Genomic DNA, 24,985 nt, shown 5'->3' with positions numbered 1-24,985 from the left:
TGTCCCAAATTTCACCAAAAATTCAAAGGTTGATACTATTTCTGGAAGATGTCTGCGCTGATATAACCTGACCTCATTTCTCCTTTTCGTAAATCTCAGAGTTTCAATAACTTCCTATCATCCAGAGTGGTGCAAACCAAGAATAACTGAGCAATATTCAGAAAGTAATGCCCCAAACATTCAACTTTCCTCCTGCTTCCCCTCCCCAGTTTTACATGCATAGCTTCTTCAAAATTACTTTCCATCTAGATTTATATATTTTAGAAATAGTTCCTCTTCATTAATATTTGTAAAGATTTTCTATTCAGTAATCATTAAACTTTCCAGTACACTTGGGGGCATCTTTTTCTGTTATAGAATGTCTAATCTGGAATTACTGAAATAAAGGTAATTCTGTCCATATTAATCATCAGAAAAGACATCAACCACCAAAAGCCTGTAAATGTGAATAGAAATCACCTTGTCCACATACTGTTTGATCCCATTAATATCCTGCTTTTGAAGCCCTTAGTATACACTGAGGGCAGGGGGGGGGGGCAGACATCTGGATCAATTATTCCACAAGTCCTAGTCTGAAAAACCAAATTCCTTCCTTTCAAAATCAGCAAATTCTTCCTGTGTTTTCTGAAGAGCTTCAGTCTCTGCATGAGATCTTTGACAACCTACATTATTAGGTAAAACTTCAGATGAACAAGTTATAGAAAAGACTCACGTGGCTTGCAGATGAAGGGGAAAGTCATCCCCACCTTTTTACTAGTGATAAAGTTCAATTTTCTAATCACCAGGTTCAGGTTGCAAGTTTCGGCATGAAAGGCGGGCCTGGCCTGCCTACTTATTATCTTGGGGTCTCATTTAATCTTTTACTCATGCTGGGTTCTCAGCTGTTTAACCTTTAACTTGTGTTGGGTAAAAAAAATAATAATCCCAGTATATTTTTAATTTAAACAAAAGATTGTGCATACACACAATTAAACTATCTACAGTTCTTATTCACTCTGCACATATTTCCAATTCCTATGCTAGTTTGTATTTACAGTAGATTGATAGCAGTGTACCTCTCCATCAGTTGTGGAGGCATTTTTGAGCTAGAATTCTGCATTCTACAAAATGGGCCCTACAACTAGGGCTTGGACAATAAACAAAAGAATGAAATCTACAAAGTAAAATCTGAGAAATGAAACTTGGAGGGCATCTTTATCAATCCATAAATATCAATAGTGCTCAACTCAGTTTTTAGACCAAATGCCTTGAATTACTGCCTGCTCAGCTCATAAAACTTTACCATTTCTTTCTGCAGAAGGAAGAAGCTTTGTTATAACCGTTTAATCAGCAGAAACACAATGCCATGTACTGACATTTGGCTGTGTGGAAAAGGACTAGGGTAGATTAAGAGAGTAAAAAAATATTAATTCAGTTTCCATGAGGAAGGAACTTGTGGGAAAGGATCCTATTTGAGAAGGAGAGTTGAATATCATTAATCCCTTACAAAAAAGGTAGTGTGGGTCTGTGGATCAATGGCAGAGTACCTGCTTTGCATACAGAAAGTCCCAGATTCCATCCCTTGCATCTACAGTGAAAGGGATCAAGTGGTAAGTAATATGCAAAATATCTATCCTGGGCAACTGTTGTCACCCAGATGGTCCCATACTGACCTTGATAAATCAACGGTCTGATTCAGTATAAAGCAGCTGCTTGTGTTCAAGGGCATTTAACAGAAAAGTGAACCCTGAAACAGGTGGTGTCCTTGTAAAAATATGAAGATTCCACCATCTTCATAGAACAAGGGTAAATTTATAGATCAAGAGAAAGGTTAAGGAGAAAACATGCACTCAGTAAAAACTTTATTGGTCAGTTCCATGGGATAATAGGAGTGTACCTCAAATTTTACTCTAGTGCTTCTATATAAAGTGAACTATAAAAAATATATTACTGGTTAGAAAGAAAATATTTTGTGCTTCAAGTCACAGAAACTGACCACTGACACTTATTAAAATGGTTTTTAAACTCCTGTAACACTGAACATTAAATAGTTTCACAGTGAGTGTTCTGGGGCTAATCAGACATTTTTTTTTAATCACTAAGCCATTTATTTTAAAATAATAAAAAAGAGGTAAATTTTCAGTTCAGTTGCTACTTTAAGGTATGAATGAGATCTGTTAAAAATCGACAGAACTTTTGCCACTGAGCCCAGCAGGATATGATAAAAATGAAAATCATCTAATCTATTTTCAGATATTTTCATTAATTTGTATTTCTCAGCACCCACAGCTTCCTTTCTACTCGGCTGGTTGAAGATTGTATTTGTTAATATGCCTAAGTAAGCAAAATAATAACAAGAGTTCTACTGCCAATCACACAACATTTCTTTTGGTATTAAAATGTTTATGTATTAATGTGTAAGTTTCTCTCATTACCAATAAACCATACCCCAGGGTCTTTTTAGTGGTTTGTGCTTTAGAGGTATGTGTATATATGACACAACTGCACTACACACTAATTTTAGTATGTAAAATGAATCTGTGAGATTTTCCTTAATTTTTTTCAGTTCATAAAGATGGTGTGCATGTATGCATGCTGAAGAATCTTTAAAAAAAATACAAAACATCCTCCTGAGAAAACAATGTGCACTGTGAACAGCGAGAGAATAAACTCCTGTGCTCAAGTCATGGGCCAGATTCAAGGGGTCTAGGTGGGGATGCCAGTCTCCAGGTACGACCTGGGGATTCCCCAGAATTACAGCTCATCTCCAGACTAGAGATCAGTTCCTCTGGAGAAAAGGAATGCTTTAAAGGGTGGACGCTATGACATTATGACCCAGTCCCTGTCCTTCCCAGACTCCATCCCCAAATCTCCAGGAGATTCCCAACCTGGATCTGGTAACTCTACCCTCCTATCCTCCATCAACGGTCAGGGAGTACCTGGCAACCCTATGTCTAGGGTATCATTTTCTCTCAAGCTCTATGCCCCCACCCCAGGAAACTGAGACCTCATTCAAATGTTGAGTGTTACCTCTCACTCGTACACCTTGGAAGTATGCAGGGAATGGGGAAAGATATATCATGAACAGGACAAGATGCTAAAATGTTCATCAAGTTCACAAGACCCCAACCTCAAAGTGTGATGGTATGGGGGTGTCCTTACAAACCATGGTCTTTTCATTGTTCCTGGAGAGATGTTGTGAATAATGTCCATGGCACAATGTTTAGAGAGGTGGAAGCACTGCTCCTAATGGATGGCAACAAAGGGGGACTGGCAGATGGCAGCTCCTGCAGAATCTCTTCTATGATTTATTTGCTAATATTTATATGCAGTGTTCATACACCTTGCCATTCTCCTGACACAGGACCCAAGATGGGTGCTTCCATTAAATTGTATACAAAAACAATTATCTTGTACAATCATTAAAACACATACCTAAAACCAGTGTGCTTACAGTCTTTCATCTTCCCCCATGAATTCCAGGGAAGACTGGCCCACATTTTCAGTTCAGTAAATAAACTCAGCTCAATAGGAATATCAGCCAATAATAGTGGTTAGACAGTAATAATTTCAGATCTCAGGCAGAAGCTTGACATAGCATGCTACATTCTATCCACCTCACGGTAAGGATAGCTTCTAGTTTTGTACTTGGCCAAGTCAAGGCCTTGCATAGGCCAGCAAACCACATCCTAAAAGAAGAGTGCATTCTATCTTAGCCCTTCCTTTAACTCCCTTTCTAACTCGAGGACAATGTGGATGGGATCAGCCCAAACAACAAATGCTAACTTTTTAGCTTTATCATTCACATACATGGCCATTTCCGCACGAAGACGGAAACGGCCGGGTTGGCGTTTATGACGCCGACCCGACAACGCTGGGACCGTCCGCATGGATGGTCCTGGGAACAGCCGGGCAGCCGGCGCCCCGGAGAGCCGGCGTCCGGCCTACCCGGCATGTCCCCGGGCCTCCGGCACGTTGCCGAGCCTGGGGACATGCCCCCTGGCCCTGCACGCCTGCTCCAGCGGCGCAGGGAAGGGGGGCGTGTCCCCAGGCCTCAGCGACGCGCCGGAGGCCCGGGGACAAGGTGAGTGCCGGGTGGGGGAGGCAGCGTGAAGCCGCTGCCGTTTGCTCGGCAGCGGCTTCACTGCGGCGTTTCCCCAAAAAGAGCGCTGGGAAGCACTCTGGGGAAACGCCGGCTTCAGGCCGGGAGGGCGGCCTGGAGACGGCGTTTTTACCGTCTCCAGGTCGCCATTCATTGCCCGTGTGGAAACGGCCCATGTAAAAGCTGGTTTGGGGGGGGGGGTGGCCCAGTGAGTTCAGGAGGTGGTAAAGGCCTCTTTGATGGAGGGAGTAGTTGCCAGCAATTTTGAAAGAGGAAGTGATCCGTTCCCTTTTGAGAGGGTCCTCTTTGGAGCCTATGGTGCTGGGCAATTATCATCCAGTGACTAACATCTCATTTTTGGGCAAGGTCCTGGAGACAGTGGTAGTAGCTCAACTGCAGGCTTACTTGGAAGAAAGTGATTTGCTTAACTCATGAACATCTGGTTTCAGGCATGGTTACAGAATGGAAATGGCTTTGGTTGCCCTGATGGATGTCCTTTATCTGGAGAGAAACGGGGAATACAATCCTGTTGGTTCTCCTTGATTTCTCAGTGGCTTTTAATACCATAGACCATGATATTTTGCTGGGCCAGTTCCAGGGAATTGGGTGGGGGGGCCACAATGTTACAGTGGTTCTCCTCTGGGGTTAGTTCCAAAAGATAGTGTTGCGGGACTCATGCTTGCAGTCCCAGGAGCTCCCTTGTTGGGTTCTTCAGGGCTTGATCTTGTCCCCTACACTGTTAGCATTTACATGAAGCCACTGTGTGAGGCCATCACACTGAGTGAGGCCACCACACTGGGTGAAGGTATTTGGAGACAAGTGTCATCAATATGCAGATGATATCCAGCTCCATCTCTCCATTTCATCAGAATCAGGAGAGGCGCTCCATGTGCTGGACTGCTGAATCCAAACAAGATAAAGATTCCCTTTGTTGTGAGTTCCTGAGTCTGCAAAATCACAGGGGGCCCAATTCTAGATGGAGTTGTATTGCCCCAGAAGAACTGGGTGTGAGATCTGGGAGTGCTCCTGAATTCATCAATATCCTTTGAGTTTCAGGTGACAGTAGTGGCCACAAGGGCCTTCCAGAAGCTCCATCTGGTTTGCCAGCTCAGCCTGTTTTTGGACAAAGGGGACCCGGCCACAATTTTATATGCTCTGATAACCTCTCAATTGGAGTACTGTAATGCACCTATACAGGGCTGTCCTTGAAGACAGTCCATAAGCTAGAGTTGGTGCAGCATGTGAAGCTGGGCTGTTAGCCAATACATCTGGCCAGACACACCTCACACCAGGCCTTAAGAAACTGCACAGGCTTCCATTTCACATCCGGGTCTAACTCAAAGTGTTGATGTTGACATACAAAGCTCTGAACAGCTTGGGCCCTGCCTACCTGAAGGAGTGCCTACACCTATGTATCTGCCCAGGAACTGAGGTCCTGGTGGCACCTCCCCCAGTGAGGTACAGAGGGCTGGAGCATGGGGGATTACTTTCTCTTTTTTAAAGTTTTAAAGTATCTTTATTATAAATATAGGAGAAATAATACAATATAAAATAGAATAGTCAATATCATATTATATCATAAAAAAGAACAATATCATATTATATCATAAAAAAGAACAAAAACAAATACACTATATATGCTCAGTAACAATTTCCCAAAATTATATATATTTCAATACGTTATGTATTTACTAACCATTTCCATAGTTTACATATAATAATATCTCCTTACCACTATTGAGTACATAACTAACAGTTCCCCTCCTTATCTAAAAAAGAGAAGAGAAAGAGAAAGAGAACAGAAAGAGATGAAAGATAGTATGAAGTCAGCAAAAGAAAGAAGTTTCCTTAATTTTACAAATACTTTTGTGTTATACATTTTCAAAGAACTGACTCCCCAACCCTCTACAACCTAGGTATACATTATATAACTATATTAAGTTGACTCTAAGCCCGAAAAACAAAGAAAAAAAATTCTATTCTAATTACTATATATATTTAAACATTATATTTGCTGGAAGACCAACACAAGTGATTGTATAATTCTTTAATACAATTTTATTTCCAAATGCTCCAATTTTGTTCATATTTTTCTTCTTGGTTTTTGTCATGATGGGGCTGTTGGGGGGGAATTTGCTTTTGCTTCTTGCAGGTGCAGTGTTACCACTCCTGACTGTGACCTTGGCGCTCTGTGGCTGGGAAGAGACTCCAAGCCGGACAATGTGAACTGTTTGCTTCTCATGTGGGGGTGGGAATCTTACACTCATATTATCAAGAGCCTGGCACACTTTTCGCCAGAACTCTCTTCTCTGTGTTCCTGACATGTCTTCAATAAAAGCCTTGAATCCATCAAGTGAATTATTGTCTGAATGGGGAATCTGACAGTTTCTCAATAACCATGTTAATCTGTCAATTTCATTTAAATCTTTCATTTTCTTCATCCAGTCTTCAAACTTCAGTATTTTCTTTCTTCCATAGTTTCTTCCATAGTTTCTTCCATAGTTTAGCTATTTCCATTCTAGCCGCAGTGATTGAATATAAAAACAGATTATCATTCTTCAAAACATTCTTATTATTTGTCAAACCCAAATTAAAAAACCTTCTGGTTTCATTTCTATTTTAGTCTGGAAAAGATCTTGCAATTTCTCTCTCATTTTGTTCCAGTATACATTAATATCCTTACATTCCCACCACATATGCATACATGTACCTATTTCTTTTTTGCATTTCCAACATTTATCATTTGTATTAGTTTTCATCTTTACTAATCTATGTGATGTATAATACCAGCTATAGAATACTTTAAAATTTTATTTTAAATGTATTGATAATGAAAATTTATCATTTCTTTTCCATAATTTTCCCATTCATTCAAAGTTATTATTCTTTTACAATCCGATGCCCATTGAGATCCAAGTTGGAGTTTTACTATATATTTTGTACCTATAAAGGAACCAGACTCTAAAAATTGCTCTTCTTATCAGGTGGTTATAAATATCTTTTTGATTTTTCTTATTTCCCACTTTCTCCATGATTGCCCCCAGTCTCTGGAATAGTCTCCCCTTGGAGACTTGCCATATACCAACCCTTTATGGGTTTACATCCATGGCAAAGATCTTTCTTTTTGCCTATGCATTTGGTTATCCCCCCTGGAAATCCCCCTCTGCCTCTACAGCTGCTGGTCTAGGGTGTGGGAGAATGGGGGTGGGGTTATTCTAAGGTTGTTTTTATTGTAGGTGTAATTGTTATATTTTATTGACCATGTTTTATTGTTGTTTTTTATTGTTTTTAATGTATGGAAGCCACGTAGAGACACTAGTATGAGGCAGAATATAAGTACTTATAAATAAAAAATAGATAATGGAAGAGCACTGTGTTGACATGCAACATATTACAAATGTAGCAACTCTCCCTCCACACACACACAAACATAGACAGAGAAAGGAATAGGTCATTCGTCACCTTGACTATACATTACTGGGTAAAATGGGGTGAAAGCTTGTATGATGAGATTCTCAGCCTCTTGTTTGACACAGGATCTAATTCTGCCCTGTGTCAGACTAACTAGTTTTCAATTTCCTGTATTTTGGCTGTATTATTGGCTGCCTTCCAATGCTCTGGTAAGGGAACTAATTTTATTTACAAGTTATGTGTTTGAGGCCCTTAAAATACAGCACTTTCCCTTTTGAAGGTTTTATTAAAAACCTTAATATAGCCTGAGAGATAAAACACTATCTGTGGAGAAGATAAGAGATCTATCCACTCTGTTTCCCTTTTTTATGAGCCGCTTTGACCAAGTTTGCATTGTCTTTTTCAGGATTGTTTGCACTTTCACATACAATATCATCAGCCAACTTGAATTTATTAGTGGCTTCCTCACACGCCTCTCCTGATAACTCCTTGGTAACATGTAGAAGCATTGCAAGAAAACAGCAAATTTATGGATTTAATGCAAACTCCTCTGAGCTAGCAAAATCCTTGTGTTTAATGAATCACCAAACTTAGTAATCAGGCACTGATCTTTAAAAGTGGAAATACACAACACAGTTAGGATTGCCAACCTTCAAGTTGGCCCTTGCAATCTCAAAGGTGAACTTCGTGGCATTAGACCCACTCAAGTCCCTCCTCTCCACAGACAATTGCCTCCCCAGACTCTATCTTCAGATCTCCAGGAGTTTCCTAACCCAGAACTGGCAGCCCTAGGCCATGAACGCCTTCACCAATACATTATAAAAGACTGTCTTGGAATTCCATGTTCTCCATCTATTTGCTTTCTAGTCTCTTGAGATCCAGAAGACAGGATTCCAACTAACCATGTAGACACTTGTGGCATATCACCCAACAGGAAGTCCTAGTCAGAAAACACACATTTCATATTCATTCTGTATGTACAAAGCTAAGGATGTTCCCCATCTCCAGTGCTATACGGATCAAAAAGAAAGCAAAACATTCCTCTTTGGGCTGCTACCCTTTCCCCAGTAGGGTTACAGTTTCTTTCCAAAGTATAAGGCAGGTAGTAACACAGCAGGTACAGTTGTACTCTCAGAATGGAGATACAGTACCTGGGAACCTGCAGGTGTTGTTTTTCCTGATTGTCACACATTTTTTTCAAGAACAGGACCAGACATAAATTGGGTTAGTTACTTCTGTCCTCCCTATTGCTTTCAAAACTTACCCTGCCATATGGACTGTTTAATAAAAGTTTCCCTGTTGTAATGAAAGACAGCACATAGCATCTTCTTCTTCAGCTGTTCATCTCATTGTTATTCAAGAGGACATAACAGAAGGGTCTAGTAGGGTTTCCACAGCTATACACATCAGGATTGAAAGTGACTATTTCCTACACAGGACAGCAACTGCCGGTCTTAATGACCCAGCCCCATTACTTTCTGCTGTGATAAAGTGAGGAACTGAAATGCATGAAGTGAAAGAGGAAGACAAACAACAAGATCTGATGGGAAAACAGCAGATGAACTCAAGGTTGGATGAGTCAAATGGGGGTAACGATCAACTTTAAAGGATCAAATATTCCTGAGTGAGGTTGATCTCCCTTTCACCATTCTTTATAAACACTTGTGCATATGTCTCTGTTTAGCATTTTCTCTTGATAATCTGTGGTCAGGAATGTAATCAGGGATACAGTATTTGGTAGACCTGTTCCAGGCTGCTCATTATAGCTCGCTGAGTCCTAGGTTATAGGGACTGGATTGTCCCTGGTGTGAACAGAGTACTGTGTCTCCTCGCTCTCTTTCAAAAAGCTTGCTTCCCTACACTTGTGTATAGCAAAATAACTTGTTCTTAGTACTGTCTGTGTGGACTCTGTGGTCCCATAGGAGGGGAAGAATATTTTTGCTGAGTTCTATGTAAATCTTTGAGTTCCATGTAAAGGCTTTCTCCCAACAACTGAGATATGGAATTGCTGACAGAATGAGTTCTGGGCATGGGGCACAAAATTCTCACCAGTCCCTTCCTGTTGAAGTCCAAAATACCTCCTGAAATGCTGTCACTGGCAGACAAGGTATTTGGGGGTGGGAAAGTTACGCTACATGAACAGAAATCTTTCCATCTAGGGCAATGCTCTGTTGGACCCCTACTGGTGTCTAGAGACCCTCCTTAGGCTACTGTAGAATGTCCAATTCCTGGTAGGAAAGCAGGGACGGGTGATGGCTCAATGATGACCAGGGTCCCCCTTACCCATCAGCAGGAGATGAGGGTTAGGGTTGCCAGATTCAGGTTGGGGAAAGTCTGGAGATTCAGGGATAGATGCTAGGGACCACAGGGACTTCAGTGGGATACAGTACCATAGAGTCCACCCTCCAAAGCATCCATTTTCTCCACGGGACCTGACCTCTAGAAATGATTTGTAATTTCAGGGGATCCACACATCCCACCTGGAGGCATCCCTTGTGGTACCACACATGCTTTGTATGGAGAAGGTCCCAGGTTCAATCTGTGGCACTTTTGATGCAGGCAGCTATTGTTTCTGCTTGAGAGATCTTGGACAGATAGATGGACCAACAGACTGACTCCGTATAAAACTGATCTATATCCTTGTACAAGCAGCAAGCATTGCACATCAGGGTGCTTGTGTGTATTTACAGCCATTTCCTGCCCATCATCCCAGTAGCCGTAATCCAAAGATAGAAAAGAGGATGGTAAAAGCCCTGGTATAGGGATACGTAATTCCCAGCTCTTCCCCTCACATATTTAGGACTAAGAAGTAAAGCTTCCAGAGCAGATGTCAATGCTTAACGACCAGCACCTCCCTTTTTACAGATTAAGTACTGCCCACTCAGTCACTTTATAACGTGGCACACAAGAGTTCACAGCCCCTCTATAAATTAATCTTCACGAAAAATAGATAGACAGTAAAATGTGCCAGAGAACAGAGCAATAACTCCTTTACATTAAAATGTGCGTGCCCTCGTATGCAGTCCCCTAGAAATCCATCCCTCTTCCTCAGCCCTGGCTTTTAGCGCTGTTTTGCAACTCAGACATCTTTGGCCCTGGCTGCTTCTCCAACACATTCTGTTTGAAAAATGAGACTAGGAAGTCGCATCACAGCGGATGGGCAAAGCAGTCAAGGGCAACAGCTTCCAAGCCCCACACTGAGCATGCTCACATAGATCGAGCAGCTTCCCCTCTACAAGGTAAGATTTTACAGGATTTTATAGAAGTAGGGAAAATGTGCCTTTACCCTCCAGCTCCACCGCCCCCCTCTGCAGCGGTGGCAAGCTCTTTTCTCTGCCTAATGCTTCTTTTCCCCTTGTTCCAGTTTCACCTGCTTTACCTCCTAAATTGCAATACAGACTTACAAGGACTACTTTAGCACTGCTTACAGGGCCCTATCCTGCCTTCAACCATCGGTTCCACCTCCTGCAGTTTTATTTGGTCCTGACCTCGCTTCAGGCATTGGTTTCCAATATCAGAAGTAGAGTCCAAGAAGAAAGAGAGTCATGCTGGTCTTCCTCTCTCACTGAACAATCATGCCTTGCGTTACAGAGCACGCTGAGCTACACCTTATTGTTCCAGCTTCCTCCTTCGCAGTCAGGCCCTGAAAGGGGCTGGCTTCAGTTCTGCTAATGCGCAAGCGTAGCTTAGCCCCATTTCCGCCACTAGAGGGGTGGAGAACTCTTCACGTGCGGGGAAAATGCTGAGTGGCATCTCTGATTGGCTCCCTCCGTTCATTCTGCAGCGACACCCTACGCAAAAGGAGTTGCAGGTACTCTTCTTTCCAACCCCGCTGAGTTGGGAAGGAGCAGGGCTGCTATTGAAACGGTTCCGTTCCAAGAAGGAATGTATCCGTTTGTGCTCAAAACGAGCACCGTTTACTCTGCTCCCACTATATTGTTCCAAGAAATCTTTCTCACACAAACCGAAATATTCTGCTTTACCTTCAGCTTCCCCGCCCAATCACCATCGCCTAATAGTGAATAAAGGTGGTATTGTTTTTGTTTTTTTAACTCCTGCTAGGTACTTTTCCCCCCTTTTAAATGGCCTGGTAATATCTTGAAATGTTCCTCGAAACTGGCTTCTCGCTTTCGTTAAGTGGCTCTGGCCCCTGTTTTTTTTTTTAAAAAAGGTAAAAGGCAGATCTAAAAGGAACCTCATGAATTCATATGATTTTGGGGTTGGAATGAAATGAAACCACCATGAAACTATAGAACATGTGGGGTGCTGTGTGGTTTCCGGGCTGTATGGCTGTGTTCTTGCAGCATTCTCTCTTGACGTTTCGCCTGCATCTGTGGCTGGCATCTTCAGAGGATCTGATAGTTGGAAAGGAAAGCTTTCCTTTCCAACTATCAGATCCTCTGAAAATGCCAGCCACAGATGCAGGCGAAACGTCAAGAGAGAATTCTGCAAGAACACAGCCATACAGCCCGGAAACCACACAGCTCCCCAGTGATTCTGGCCGTGAAAGCCTTCGACAATATATAAAGCAAGTCTTAAGCCGTTTCCGCACGAAGGCGGAAGCGGCCGGGTTGGCGTTTACGACGCCGACCCAACGACGCTGGAACCGTCCGCACGGACGGTCCTGGAAACAGCCGGGCAGCCGGCGCCACAGAGCGCCGGCGCCCGGCTGACCTGGCATGTCCCCGGGCCTCCGGCGCGTCGCCGAGGCCTGGGGACACGCCCCCCTGGCCCTGCGCGCCTGCTCCAGCGGCGCAGGGCAGGGGGCGTGTCCCCAGGCCTCGGCGACGCGCCGGAGGCCCGGGGACAAGGTAAGTGCTGGGTGGGGGAGGCGTCGCGAAGCCGCTGCCGTTCGCTCGGCAGCGGCTTCGAGGCGGCGTTTCCCCAAAAAGAGCGCTTCCAAGCGCTCTGGGGAAACGCTGGCTCCGCGACAGGAGGGCGGCGCGGCTACGATTCATCTGCGCCCCCTGTGCGAATGGCGGCCTGGAGACGGCGTTTTTACCGTCTCCAGGCCGCCATTCATTGCCCGTGCGGAAACGGCCTAAGTCTACTGGCAACACCAAAAAAAATCATGCATCCCACGCTCCGTGGCACCGCAGTGGCGCAAAAACCTGCTTGAAAAACGTGGATCCTCATGATTTTTCCACTTGGTTATCCCAAAATCACCAGCACATCACAACTTCAGTCATTAGCCACATGTCTGAAAACAATCACGCATCTCACACTCCATGTCACAAAAATTTGGTTAAAATATGGATCCTCATGGATCCTCCACTTTTTAATTGAGAATTATTACCAAACCAGTATCAAATCACTTGGGTGCTGTGTGGTTTCCGGGCTGTATGGCCGTGTTCTAGCAGCATTCTCTCCTGACATTTCGCCTGCATCTGTGGCTGGCATTGTGTGTTGGAATGTGTGTAGGGGGTGGGGGGGAGCCTTTCTATCCTCTCTTGTGACCAAACTCACCAACAGCCCCACGCCCATCCCCCACCCATACAGCTCAGCGGGTCTTCCTGCCATACCCTTTTCCAGATAGAGATTTGAGGGGATTTGAGGATTAGTCTGCCATTTCTTGGACCATCTTTGTTACAGAATATTCTGCTTGGGTCCTAGTACCTTGAGAACAGAACTAGGAGGGCAACAGGATCCAAATGGAATATTCTAGAACAGATGGTCCAGGAAATGGCAGATGAATTCTCAAATCTCCTTTATTCTTTATCTGAAAAAGGGTATATAGTTTTTTTAAAAAATGGCAATGAAAAGACACAGGAGGAACATAAGGAGACCCTTCCTGGATAAAAATACTGGTTCATCCAGCTCATCTTTCTCTCACACACAGTGAGTGGCGTACAATTTGTACAGAAAAGCCAGCAAAAAAGGGATGTACTTACAGTTTGCCTTTCTCAGTGAGACTCAAGGCAGATTACACAGTATAATTTCATGTAACCAATAGAATGAGGCATCTGATAAATCAAAAGTTACCAGCGTGATGCCCATGGTTGCTATGACACATGCTAACACTTTTCTTAATTCCTGTCAAGTGTTCAAAGAAATTGGACAGAGCCAAGTGTGGATTTTTCCCCCCAGCAAGGCTTCAGATTGGCTATCAAAAGTTTAATTAGCTTGCTTTTTAAAAAAAACAAAAAACGTTGCTTTGGCAGTGAATCCCACAGTTTAATCACTTGTTGAATCCATCCAGAAAATAGATTTTCTCTATGTACCAGTGCACATCATGCATAATTTTATAACCACATTCAAGACTTCCTTCATCCATCATTGCTGTAGGCTGTAAAGTCCCAGTGTCCTCAGCCTTTCCTCACAGGAAATGTGTTCCACCTCTTTGATTGTCTCGGCTGCCATCTGCCCTCTCCTTAATGGATTAATTTGCAATTATGTTCAAACTGAAGCCTGCAGTCATTTAAGACTTTAAAGATCAGCAGTTCGAATCTGGACTGAAAGCAGGCCAACAGGTCACATGAATGTTGAGGGGTGATCATCCTAATGTGATCCTACCACTCTGCCCCTGTCAATAGTCAGAATGTCTGGCTCAGGGCTAGTAGTCAATGAGTTGTGATGTGCTGGTGATTTTGCAGTGATCAAGTGGAAAAATCAGGAGAAACCGTGAGGGTGGGTGCATTTTAATGATATTTGTGTGCCATTGCAGCTCCACGGAGCATGGGATGCATGATTCTTGTGTTCAGACATGTGGCTAAGAGCTTGAGCTATGATGGTAATTTGGGGATGAGCAAGTGGAAAAATCATGAGATCCCAAAGGATCCATGTTTTTTAAGCAAGTTTTTGTGCCACTGTTGTAGGTGCGGTGCCATGGAGCATGGGATGCATGATTATTGTGTTCAGACATGTGGCTAAGGGCTTGAGCTGTGATGTGCTGGTGATTTGGGGGTGACCTAGTACAAAAATCATGAGGATCCACAAGGATCCATGTTTTTCAAGCAGGTTTTTGGGCCACTGCAGTGCCACAGAGTGTGGGCTGCATGATTGTTGTATTCAGACACGTGGCCACTGGCGTAATGCCCATTGGGCAAGGTGGGCAGCTGCCCAGGGCATCACCTTGTGGAGGACATCAAAATGCTGGGTTCGTTTTTGGGTATTTTAGTGGTTTTCCATTTTTGGCCTGCAGGGGGTGCAGTTTTTAGGCTAGTGGCACCAAAATTTCAGCGTATCATCAGGAGACTGTCCTTATGCTACCCCCCAGGTTTGGTGAGGTTTGCTTCAGGGAGTCCAAAGTTATGGACTCCCAAAGGGGGTGCCCCTATCCCCCATTGTTTCCAATGGGAGCTAATAGGAGATGGGGGCTATAGTTTTGAGGGTCCATAACTTTGGCCCCCCTGAACCAAATTGCACCAAATTTGGGGGGTATCATTAGGGCAGTCTCCTGATGGGACCCTGAAAGCTTTGAAACTGTGCCTTCAGAAATGTGCCCCCCAAAGCCTGCAACCCCCATTGACAGCAATGCAGAAAATTCAATGCAGAACAAAGATTCTTCGGCAAATTTCTAGGATGTTCCTGCAGGGGGTGCATTTTTGGATGTATCGGCACCAAAATTTCAGGGTATCATCTGGAGATGATGGCACCCCCCAAGTTTGGTGCAGTTTGATTCAGGGGGCCAAAGTTATGGACCCTCAAAACTGTAGCCCCCATCTCCTATTAGCTCCCATTGGAAACAATGGCGGATGGGGCACTCCCTTTGGGAGTCCATAACTTTGGACTCCTTGAACCAAACCTCACCAAACTTGGGGAGTAGCATAAGGACAGTCTCCTGATGATATGCTGAAATTTTGGTCCTGATATGTCTAAAAATGCACCCCCTGCAGGCATCAATGTCCTGGTGCAAAAAGAAATTTGGTCGTGGTGGAGTAGCCGCCCATGGGGGGGGGGGTGCATCCAACTCAGGTTTTGCCCAGGGCTACAGTTTGCCCAGGGCTGCCTTGTTACTCCCCTGCATGTGGCTAAGTGCTTGAACTGTGATGTGATGGTAATTTGGAGGTGACCTAATGCAAAAGTCATGAGGATCCACAAGGATCCATATGGTTCAAACAGGTATCTGGGCCTCTGTAGTGCATTGGAGCCTGAACTACGTGATTGTTTTTTTAAAAAGCTTTATTGAGAAATTTAAGAAAATACATGAATTAATACACATTAATACACATTAATATTACATATAGAACACACAGAAAAAAAAGAAATTTTATTCAGAAAGGGTTTAAAAACATTATGTACTACTTTAATCTTGTCTCATTCCTTAATATTCTGACTATCTAATAAACCCATTCTGGTTACACAGTTAATTCTGCAGAAGAAGAAAAGAGAGTAAATATATCAAGCAAAGGAGAAAGAAAGAATAGAAAGGTAAAAAGAGAGTAATTGAGGTAGCCTCATACTCCTACCTTCTGGTATTACTATTATAAGTTGTATACAACATTACTTCCACCATGGTTATAATCCTTCCAAAACTAAATTTCTTACTCAAGGTGACTGTATTATATCGCTATCTTTCATAATATGTTCAATTTCAATAAATTCCATAAATTCACATTGAAATCTTTTACTTTGTCTTATAACTTTTCTTTCCCCTTTACAGCTTAACTTCTCACTGAGAATTACATCTGAAAAATATGAGGAGAGCCGCCGGGCGCCAGCAGCAGCAACCACAAGGGGTGGCTGGCTGGCTGGCTCCCTAGCTGGCTGGCTGGCAAGCACCCAGGCCTTGCAAAGGAGCCACTAAGCCCGCTGCTGCCAAGAGCCGGCTCTTCCTTCACGGCACCTGTCCAAGCTGCCTCTGCCTGGGGAGGGCAGGAAGCAGCCTGCAGGGAGGCAGGGGGGCTCGGACGGGCTCAGACGGATGCTGCAGCAGCAGGCTGGCCCAGGAGCTGGCCTGCCACTGCGGTGCCCATTTGAGCTGCTTCTTCCCCAAGCCCCACCCCCAAGTGAGGTGGAGGGCATGGGGCACCCAGAGCAGGCTTTGTGCCATTTCCCCCCAATACACCTCTGGGTGTCTTCTTACATGTCAATTTGTCTATGGAGGAAAGAAAAAGGAATGGCTATGGGAGCTTTCAGGGAAGGGGAAGCAGAAGTGGTGGGGAAGGGGAAAATGAGATGCCCCTTGGCAGGTCCTTGTGGGTTCCTGTTTGTTGATACCTAATCCTTAAAGAGGAACCTGCAACAAGAAAACCAAACGAACCACTTTTTTATTTCTTCCTTTACTGCACCCATCAAGCTAAAGTCATTTTCCTTTTCTTAACTGCTTTTTGTCTTTTAAACAGGACTGCTTGTGATCTGATCAGTGTTCCTCTTTAGATTCCCTATAGAGACTAACTTCATTTTCGTATTTAAACCGAAGCAAAACCAGAGGATGGTTCAAGCCTGACTCCATGCTGGGTTTTATTTCTCATTTTGATTTCTATTGAAGAGGACCAAATATGATTCCCCACCAGATATGTGGGAAACAATTTTTTACAAGATTTCTCAGGAAAGATGTTTTATTTGGCAGCGCTTTCATCATCAGGCTTATGCTTGTCTTTTATGGAGTTTATCAGGACAGAAGAATGTTGGTAAAATATACAGACATTGACTATCAAGTATTCACTGATGCTGCCAAATACATCACAGAGGGGAAGTCTCCGTACCTAAGAGCCACCTACCGTTATACTCCATTGCTGGCCTGGATCCTAACCCCAAACATCTACATTACTCATCTGTATGGAAAGCTCCTCTTTATTGCTGGGGATCTAGTTGCCGCATACCTCATGTACCAGATTCTTCTGCTCCGAGGACAGGATAGCGAGAAGGCCTGTGAGTGCTGCGCATTCTGGCTCCTCAATCCTCTTCCAATGACTGTATCCAGCCGAGGAAATGCTGAATCCCTTGTAGTAGGCCTAGTTCTGGGCACCATGTATTATATAGAAAAGAGGCATCTAACAAAGGCTGCTGTTCTTTACGGCCTGTCCATACATATGAAAATTTACCCAGTGACCTACGCCTTGCCAATAGCTCTCCATTTGCAAAGCAGCCGAAGCTATGAGAAAGAAAAGACAGACATGCTGAAGAAAGGGAAAATCAGCTGCTCTGTGGGCAGCATTTGGCAGCTTTTCATGAGGCTGTTCAGTTGGGATGTTTTGCTTTTTGGATCTGTGGCGGGATGTACCTTTGCTGCCCTGGGCCTTGTTTTTCATTTCTCTTATGGTTGGGACTTTCTGGAGCAGACATATCTCTACCACTTGACCCGCAGAGATATCCGACACAACTTCTCACCCTATTTCTACATGCTGTACCTGACTGCAGAAAGCGAGTGGAGTTTTTTCCTTGGCCTTGCAGCTTTTTTGCCTCAGTTTCTGCTGCTTTTAGCTCTTTCTTTCGTTTACTACGAAGATCTCATCTTCTGTTGCTTCCTGCACACTGCAGTTTTTGTGAGTTTTAACAAAGTGTGTACCTCCCAGTATTTTCTGTGGTACCTTTGCCTTTTGCCACCCATAATCCCCCTTTTGAGGATGTCCTGGGAGAGGGCTACTTTCCTTCTCCTGCTCTGGCTTGTTGGGCAAGCACTGTGGCTGGCACCAGCATACTTTTTGGAATTTGAAGGGCAGAACACTTTCTTGCTCATATGGCTAGCAGGCTTGTTCTTTCTTTTTGCCAGCTGTGCAATTCTGGTTCAGATTATTTCTCATTATTGCACAGGGAAGGTGACCAGGAAAGTGAAGCTACAGTAAGACTTCCTTTGTTGCACAGGTGAAATTCTGTGGGCAAGTAAACAGGGCTGGGTCCCAATTTTTAAAATGTGGTGATAATATAATTTTGACATGTGGTTGATTTGGAGAGGTTTACAGTGTATTTGATATGAAGAGGTCTGCGAAGGGCCTAATGATGTAATCTTTTGGAAGTTTTTTAAATTATTATTTTATTCAATTTATAAACCACTCTCCCTATTAGCCAGGCTCCGAGTGGTGAACAGTGGGAGTCCCAAGCTCAGAAACAACAAAGCTTCTGTATTGGCATTGCCTAGAGACAAAGGGGCCATCATCCCCGTGAGCAGGTGCATCTGGTGATATGGCCAATGCTGCCCATTCCCTGCTCCCATGACTGTGAGCCCACAGTGGACCAGTGGGGTGCTGCCTGCCAGCCTCCCATAGCAGCTGTGCTCCTGTTCAAGCCAGATATGGCTGGCCTGCCCTATATGCAAATGACCATGGCAGCTGCTGGGAGGATGCCACACAGCCCTAGTGGGCATAGGCCCATTCAGACTGTTTCCCACAGAACTGCACATGAGGTGGGCTGCCAGAGGTGTTACAAGTTATCTGCTGTGACAGAGGCCTGTGTAGCTGGTGAATTTGGATGTTTCAGTGGGTGGTACTGATGGCAGTAAGCTTCATTGGGGTTTCTCCGGTCCCCAGTCCATGCTGCCTCGTGGCATGACTCCCACACTTTTCCATCTTTCCCATTCTGGCACTGCCAATGTGGACATGTAATCTGGGAATCCAGAGGAGTGGTCATTCTTTATGGGGCCACCAGTTGCGGGCTGAGAAGCACAAGAGGCACTTGCTCTGCAATTGCTGCTGACCTCAGTTGAGGGGCAGGGAGGCGGAAGGGTGGTTTTGGCAGTGCATCACCTGGTAGGTCCTGGTAGCTTTCCTGGTAGGTCCTGGCTCTGCAATTGTTGAACCTAGAATGGGGCTTGGGTAGGAGGGCTGACCCACAGAATTTGTGGACTCTGCTCTCGCAAATGGGATTTCGTGCAATGAGTCATCTTCTTGTGCAAGGTGCTCTCCGTGTGCTCATGTTTACCACTCTGCTTGCTCTAACTGGCAGACATCATCCTGTGCCAACACACACACACCCTTATAGTATTTGGCAGGTTCTTAGTGGAGTTTGTAAAATTCAGGGGGGTCTGCCACTGATTCCTGGAATAGGGGCTTGCCTGACAATTTGCGACTCTCCATTGGCCAGGTTACTTCAAGACTTTGTGAATAAACTGCACCAATGGTGGGGGAGGGATTTGCAACCTTCATATGGGGGCCTGTGGACTGCTTCTTCTTTTTGGCTGCATAAGTTTATGCCTTAGGGAATGGTCGTTCCCATGCCAAAGACATCTGGAAGCTGACTAACAATGGCTCTTCCCATGTTCTGCCCCCTTTCATGCTACCACAGGGGTTTGCACTGGAGCTGTGCCCCATTGCCCCTGCATTGCCACACCTATGCTGCCCCCCCAGCACCAATGTAAGTAGCATTAGCACCAGGACTGTAGTTACGCCACCTCCATAGCACTCCCCCTTCCTTTGCGAATTGTGCTGTATATCAAGAGGGGAGAGATACCATTTCATTAACCTTTCCATAAACTATGTGAAAATAAACACAAGAGGCAGCCTGTAAATGCTGCTATGGTTTGTGTAGCTGTGGAAATATCACATTCTAGCTTGCTAGTGATGACTTGGAGAGCTGCCAGTGTGTGCATATATTTATTCCCAGCTCTGGCTTAAATATCGCTGCACCTAGAAATCCAGCTAAAAATTCAACTGTCATGAATTATGCCAATATGTTACAGGATGAGAGACACTGGTTCGCCACCCCTAGGTAATATTTTGTACTGTTATTGTCCTGCTGCTTAGTAATGGTAGCTAGCTAAACTATGTCTATTACAAAGGTTTTTTTAAGAGTGGGGGAAAGTGATATTTTTGTATACCTGTGTACCTTGCATGAGCTTAATTTCTAAAGAGAATGCCTGAACTGAAGCCTGTCTGGCTACCTTGCTTTGTTATCTGCATTTACAATTCTACTTCTTAATCATAAATGTGTTGTTGTCTAAGGTGTGGTTTGTGGATAACAAATCATTCCTGCTAAAAGGCACATGGCTATATTGTGAGCTTATTATAGGTGCAGAGCATAGCTTCTAAAATGGAGTACACGGGCCTTCCTCTTTTGTCGTCTGTAATTCATAGTTCAATAGTTAATTCATAGTTAATTCTGTAATTCAGGGTCTTCTGTAATTCATAGTTCAACAACTATTTTTGCTGCAATTTTTTGAAAATCTGACAGCAAGTGCCCTGATAGGCAGGATGTCTAGATGCAAGAAGCTTTATCTCAGGGTAAATATTTTATTGCTTATTGTACGAAATGTGTTTTATGTTTATGACATCGATAAACTTGATGTTGAGATATTTACCTATGTTTTATATTTACTTATTTAGATATAACACTTTTATGCTACCTTGCCATCCAAATTGATGTCCCCAACCAAGGCAGTGAACAATGAAAAACATTAAAACAAAGCACATGGACCGAAACAAGAACCATTGGGGCCAGGCCAGGGTAGGGTTGCTAGCTGCAGGTTGGGAAATTCCTGAAGATTTTGTAGTGTAGGTCAAGGAGGGCAGAGTTTGGAGAGGGGAAAGGCATCAGCTGGATATAATGTCTTAAGTGCCACCCTTCAAAGCAACCATTTTCCTTGGGAGCACAGATTCTGTAGTTCAGTTGTAATTCTGAAAGATCTTCAAGTCCCACCTGGAGGCTGACAACCATAGGCCTGGCAGTAACTTCTGGGTGATTTAACACCACCTCACTTCCATATCTCAACTAGATCTGGCTGCTTACTACTATTCAACAGCAGCAACCCTATGAAAGCCAGTGTGATGTAGCAGTTAGAGCTTCAGCATAGGTCAGGAGAAAATGCTACTGGAACATGGCCATACAGCCCGGAAACCCCACAACACTTCAGTATCCTGTCTGGAAGACCCAGGTTCCATCTTGCTGTGGAATCTCACTGGGTAATTTTGGACTAGTCAGATGCTTTCAGCCTAACCTATCTCACAGGGTTGTCGTGAGGATAGAAAGGAGGAGAACAGAATGGTGCTGCAGTAGTCTTGCTTGTAGTCTTGCTAGAAGCACTTGGTTGGCCACTATGTGAACAGATTGCTGGACTGACAACACAATCCTAAGGGCTGGGGCAAAAGGCCTGTGGAATCGGCATGATGCTGTCACCAGTGTAACTGCCATTCTACCCAGCATAAGTGGCATCTATGCCAACAACGGGGGCACTTACACTGGCACTTGGGAAGCAGCATGACTACTTGTTGCCCAGGCATGAATGCTGCCACTGTGCTGGCAACTGGGGCTGAGTTCCTGGGAGTAGAGCCAAGTTTAGTCGGCTTCCTGAGGCTACTCAGCCCAAGAATGCCCCCTTTGCCAGCATAGGACACTTGCAACATGAACTGTGAGTGTTGTGCCTTTTTTTTCTTGGTATATCCCTGTGGGTCTCTTTGGAGGCAGTGGGGCTGTGCGTGCCTTGGTCTGATCCAGCATAGTTTTTCAAATGTTCTTACATGGCTGTTTCCAGGCAGTACTCTCTCTCTCTGAAGTAGTATAAGAATGTAAACATCAAGACTAGTGTCTCGAACTGAGCTTGGAAGCAAGTGTGGAAGGAACAAGACTGTATGAGTCATGACCCCTTCCAATCAGCATTCTAGAGCAATTGTAGCTTTCAGATACTCTTCCAGGGCAGCCCCAAGTAAAGCACATTGCAGTAGTCTAATCAAGATGATACCAGGCCATGCACCATAGTAACGAGGTCTTTTTTTTTGCCCAGGAAAGGCTGAAGCTGGTGAAAGGTGCTCTTAGCCCCACTGCCACCTACTTATTGAACAGGAGGTCCAGGTTGAGCGGCACCTCCCAGCTACAAACCTGTTCCTTTAGGTGGAATGCAACCCCATTCCTAACAGGAGACCTTTCAATTCCTGTGTCAATCATTCCACATACAGGAGAGCTTCCATTTTATCAGAATCAAGTTTGAGTTTATTAGCTGTCATCCAGCCCAACGCTGCCTTCAGGCTCTGGTTCATGGTTTCCACAGCCTCTTTGGGGTCCATTGGAAGACAGAGCTGAGCATCATCTGCATACTGATGCAGCAATATTTATTTATACCCCCTTTTTCCCCAATGGGGGCTCCAAGTGGCTTTCCTCAGTTGTTCATTTTGTCCTTACTACTACCCTATCAGATTGTGAGAGTGTGCAACTGGCCCAAGGGTACTTAGCGACTTCCAGGGCAGATTGAGGATTCAAATCTGGGTCTCCCAGATTTTAGCCTTGCCCTCTAACCACTATACCATTCTAGCTCTCTGCACCATGCTGGTTTTCTAAATAATGTATACAAATGTAAATCTGTGCTTAACTGATTTTGCTTAGTTTGTCTCACTTTGTCGTTATGCAGGAATGTAATCACCTCAGGCAGGAGTAGGTGGGACATGTGGTATTTTCTTACTCCACCACTAATTTATTGGCATTTTGTCTTATGGTGTATCATTGATCCATCTGTCCCAGAATTGTTCACCATGATTGGCAGCAGGTCTTCAGGGTCTTAAACAGAGAAAATACCTACTACCTGATTTTTGTTTTTTAAAAACGAGGAGTTTCTAGGGAACTGATCTGGAAGACAGTCTCCATACAAAACAGGTGTTCTACCAACAAGTCATCCTCAACGTTTTCTCCTATTTTTCATCAAAAGGTTAATGAGAGAAAATGTGAATGATGAACTTTCGGAATTAAATAAATAAATAAGCCCACCTGAATCATTTTTTTCATTGATAGATGCTTCAGATCAAAGTAATTGGCCCTTATGCTAAACAAATTCTAATTAGGACAGTCTTCATGATTCATACACTTTAAAATATATTGAGGGCATGTCCTGTGTACATTTTGTTAGTTCAGCTGGTTCTCAAACATACATTTTCCCCATATATTGCTTTTATCGCTGCAATCTAGGGTCTACAATGTATCAGTATTAGGCAAACTGTTCTCTAGTAGCCAACAGAATTGATTTACTTCCAGTTGATGAATAGATGTAGTACATCAGTGCTAATGAAATCTCGTTCAGAGGTGAATCAGGTCTACTTCAATGCAGTATTTCCATGTGCATGCAAAAGCACATGAAGCTTCTACTCATGCAGAATTTTATCAGTTTCTATGGCAGGGGCAGATCCCTTTGTATCATGGAGCTGCTGTCAGGACACCCAGCAGTCGTAACTTGTAGTGAGGAGATAGAATCATAGAGTTGGAAGAGACCACAAGGGCCATCAAGTCCAACCCCCTGCCATGCAGGAACACACAGTCAAAGCATTCCTGACATATGAACATCCAGCCACTGTTTAAAAACCTCCAAAGAAGGAGACTCCACCACTCTCCGAGGCAGTGAGTTCCACTGTCGAACAGCCCTGACAGTCAGGAAGTTCTTCCTAATGTTTAGGTGGAATCTCTTTTCCTTCACCTTGAATCCATTACTCCATGTCCTAGTCTCTGAGGCAGCAGAAAACAAGCTTGCTCCCTCTTCAACATGGCATCCCTTCAAATATTTAAACATAGCTATCATGTCCCACAACCTTCGCTTCTCCAGACTAAACATCCCCAGGTCCCTAAATCTCTCCTCATAGAGCTTGTCAATATCCTTCTTTAGAGATTGTTGGTACTCCCAGAGACTTAACTTACCAAGGATTCTATGGCATTATGTTCCACTGAGGCACATGTCATACCCACACTCCACGCCCAAATCACCAGGAGCTTCCCAACCCTGAGCTGACAATTCTATCCCCCCCCCCCCGCATCCCCCACTGGTGGCCAGGGCGGACCTGGCAACCCTAACTGAAATGAGCTGCATCATTTCCATAGGGCATGTGCAGGAGAAGGTCCTGTTAGTGCATTTCCAAGAATATACATGTGATGAGAATGGGCTATTGGAGGCATTTTTTTTTTGCTGCCTGGTTTTTAATGCAAGTATAGTACCAAAAGCACAGATCTAATATGTTTTGTTGTGGGTTACTAGTGAGTCTCATAAGCGTGGAGCAATTTCCGAAGTACCTGTTAACGGTAACGTTTCCGCTGTTCCAGCTTGACCACTATAGTGATGTTGGATGCTAATAAGATGCTAATTGTTTATTCAATTCTAATCTCATTGGATGTTTGAAACACAAGTATGACACACTGTGTTGAATAACTAGTCTTTGATGTTCTGCAGGATAAGCAGCTACTGAAAATGATGGATCACTTTTTAAATTCACTGTTATCGCTGAGCTTTCATAAGTTTTCCTGTCAAACTCCTTTTGTTGTTTGTTATCCTCATTGTATAGAAAAAGGTGGAATGTTTTCATCATGTTTTAACATTTCATTTATCACCTACTAAATAGATTCCTTACAAAGGAGCTCAGGATGCTTTATAGCAGTGGTTCTCAACCAGGGGTTCGGGACCCCTTTGGGGGTCGAACAGCCCTTTCACAGGGGTCACCTAAGACTCTCTGCATCAGTGTTCTCCATCTGTAAAATGGATAAATGTTAGGGTTGGGGGTCACCACATCATGAGGAACTGTATTAAAGGGGTGCGGCATTAGGAAGGTTGAGAACCACTGCTTTATAAAAAAATGCATTGCAGCCTGATCCTTAAGATGATTACTCTAAAGAAAGTCCCTCTACATTTTTTTTTACTTTATTTATCCTTCATTC

The 24,985-nt window shown here is 43.9% G+C and overlaps 1 protein-coding gene and 1 long non-coding RNA gene across 3 annotated transcripts in view; one reads left to right on the top strand and one right to left on the bottom strand.

The window, feature by feature from the left end:
* Positions 1-10,660: 10,660 nt before the first annotated feature.
* The window catches only part of PIGM (phosphatidylinositol glycan anchor biosynthesis class M), a 28,524-nt gene continuing 14,199 nt past the window's right edge, over positions 10,661-24,985 (top strand). The window contains exons 1-2 of one of the 2 annotated variants that reach the window (XR_007243564.1): positions 10,661-10,731; positions 16,777-20,812. Coding sequence is in view for 1 of the 2 variants with exons in the window: in XM_048485401.1 (XP_048341358.1) it covers positions 16,933-18,219 (1,287 nt within the window). In the remaining variant the exon portion in view is untranslated. Of the gene's footprint in view, positions 10,732-16,776; positions 23,645-24,985 lie in introns of those variants that run through there. The other variant, XM_048485401.1, reaches the window with a different exon arrangement.
* LOC125426742 lies at positions 12,314-18,078 on the bottom strand. Its single transcript, XR_007243565.1, has 3 exons — positions 18,068-18,078; positions 17,965-17,970; positions 12,314-12,539 (listed from the first exon to the last, which is right to left on the bottom strand). It is a non-coding gene; the product is annotated as an uncharacterized LOC125426742 (long non-coding RNA).

Source organism: Sphaerodactylus townsendi, linkage group LG01 (genome assembly GCF_021028975.2).
Source record: "Sphaerodactylus townsendi isolate TG3544 linkage group LG01, MPM_Stown_v2.3, whole genome shotgun sequence".
Lineage (NCBI taxonomy): Eukaryota > Metazoa > Chordata > Lepidosauria > Squamata > Sphaerodactylidae > Sphaerodactylus > Sphaerodactylus townsendi.
This window is presented reverse-complemented; position numbering and strand designations above follow the sequence as displayed.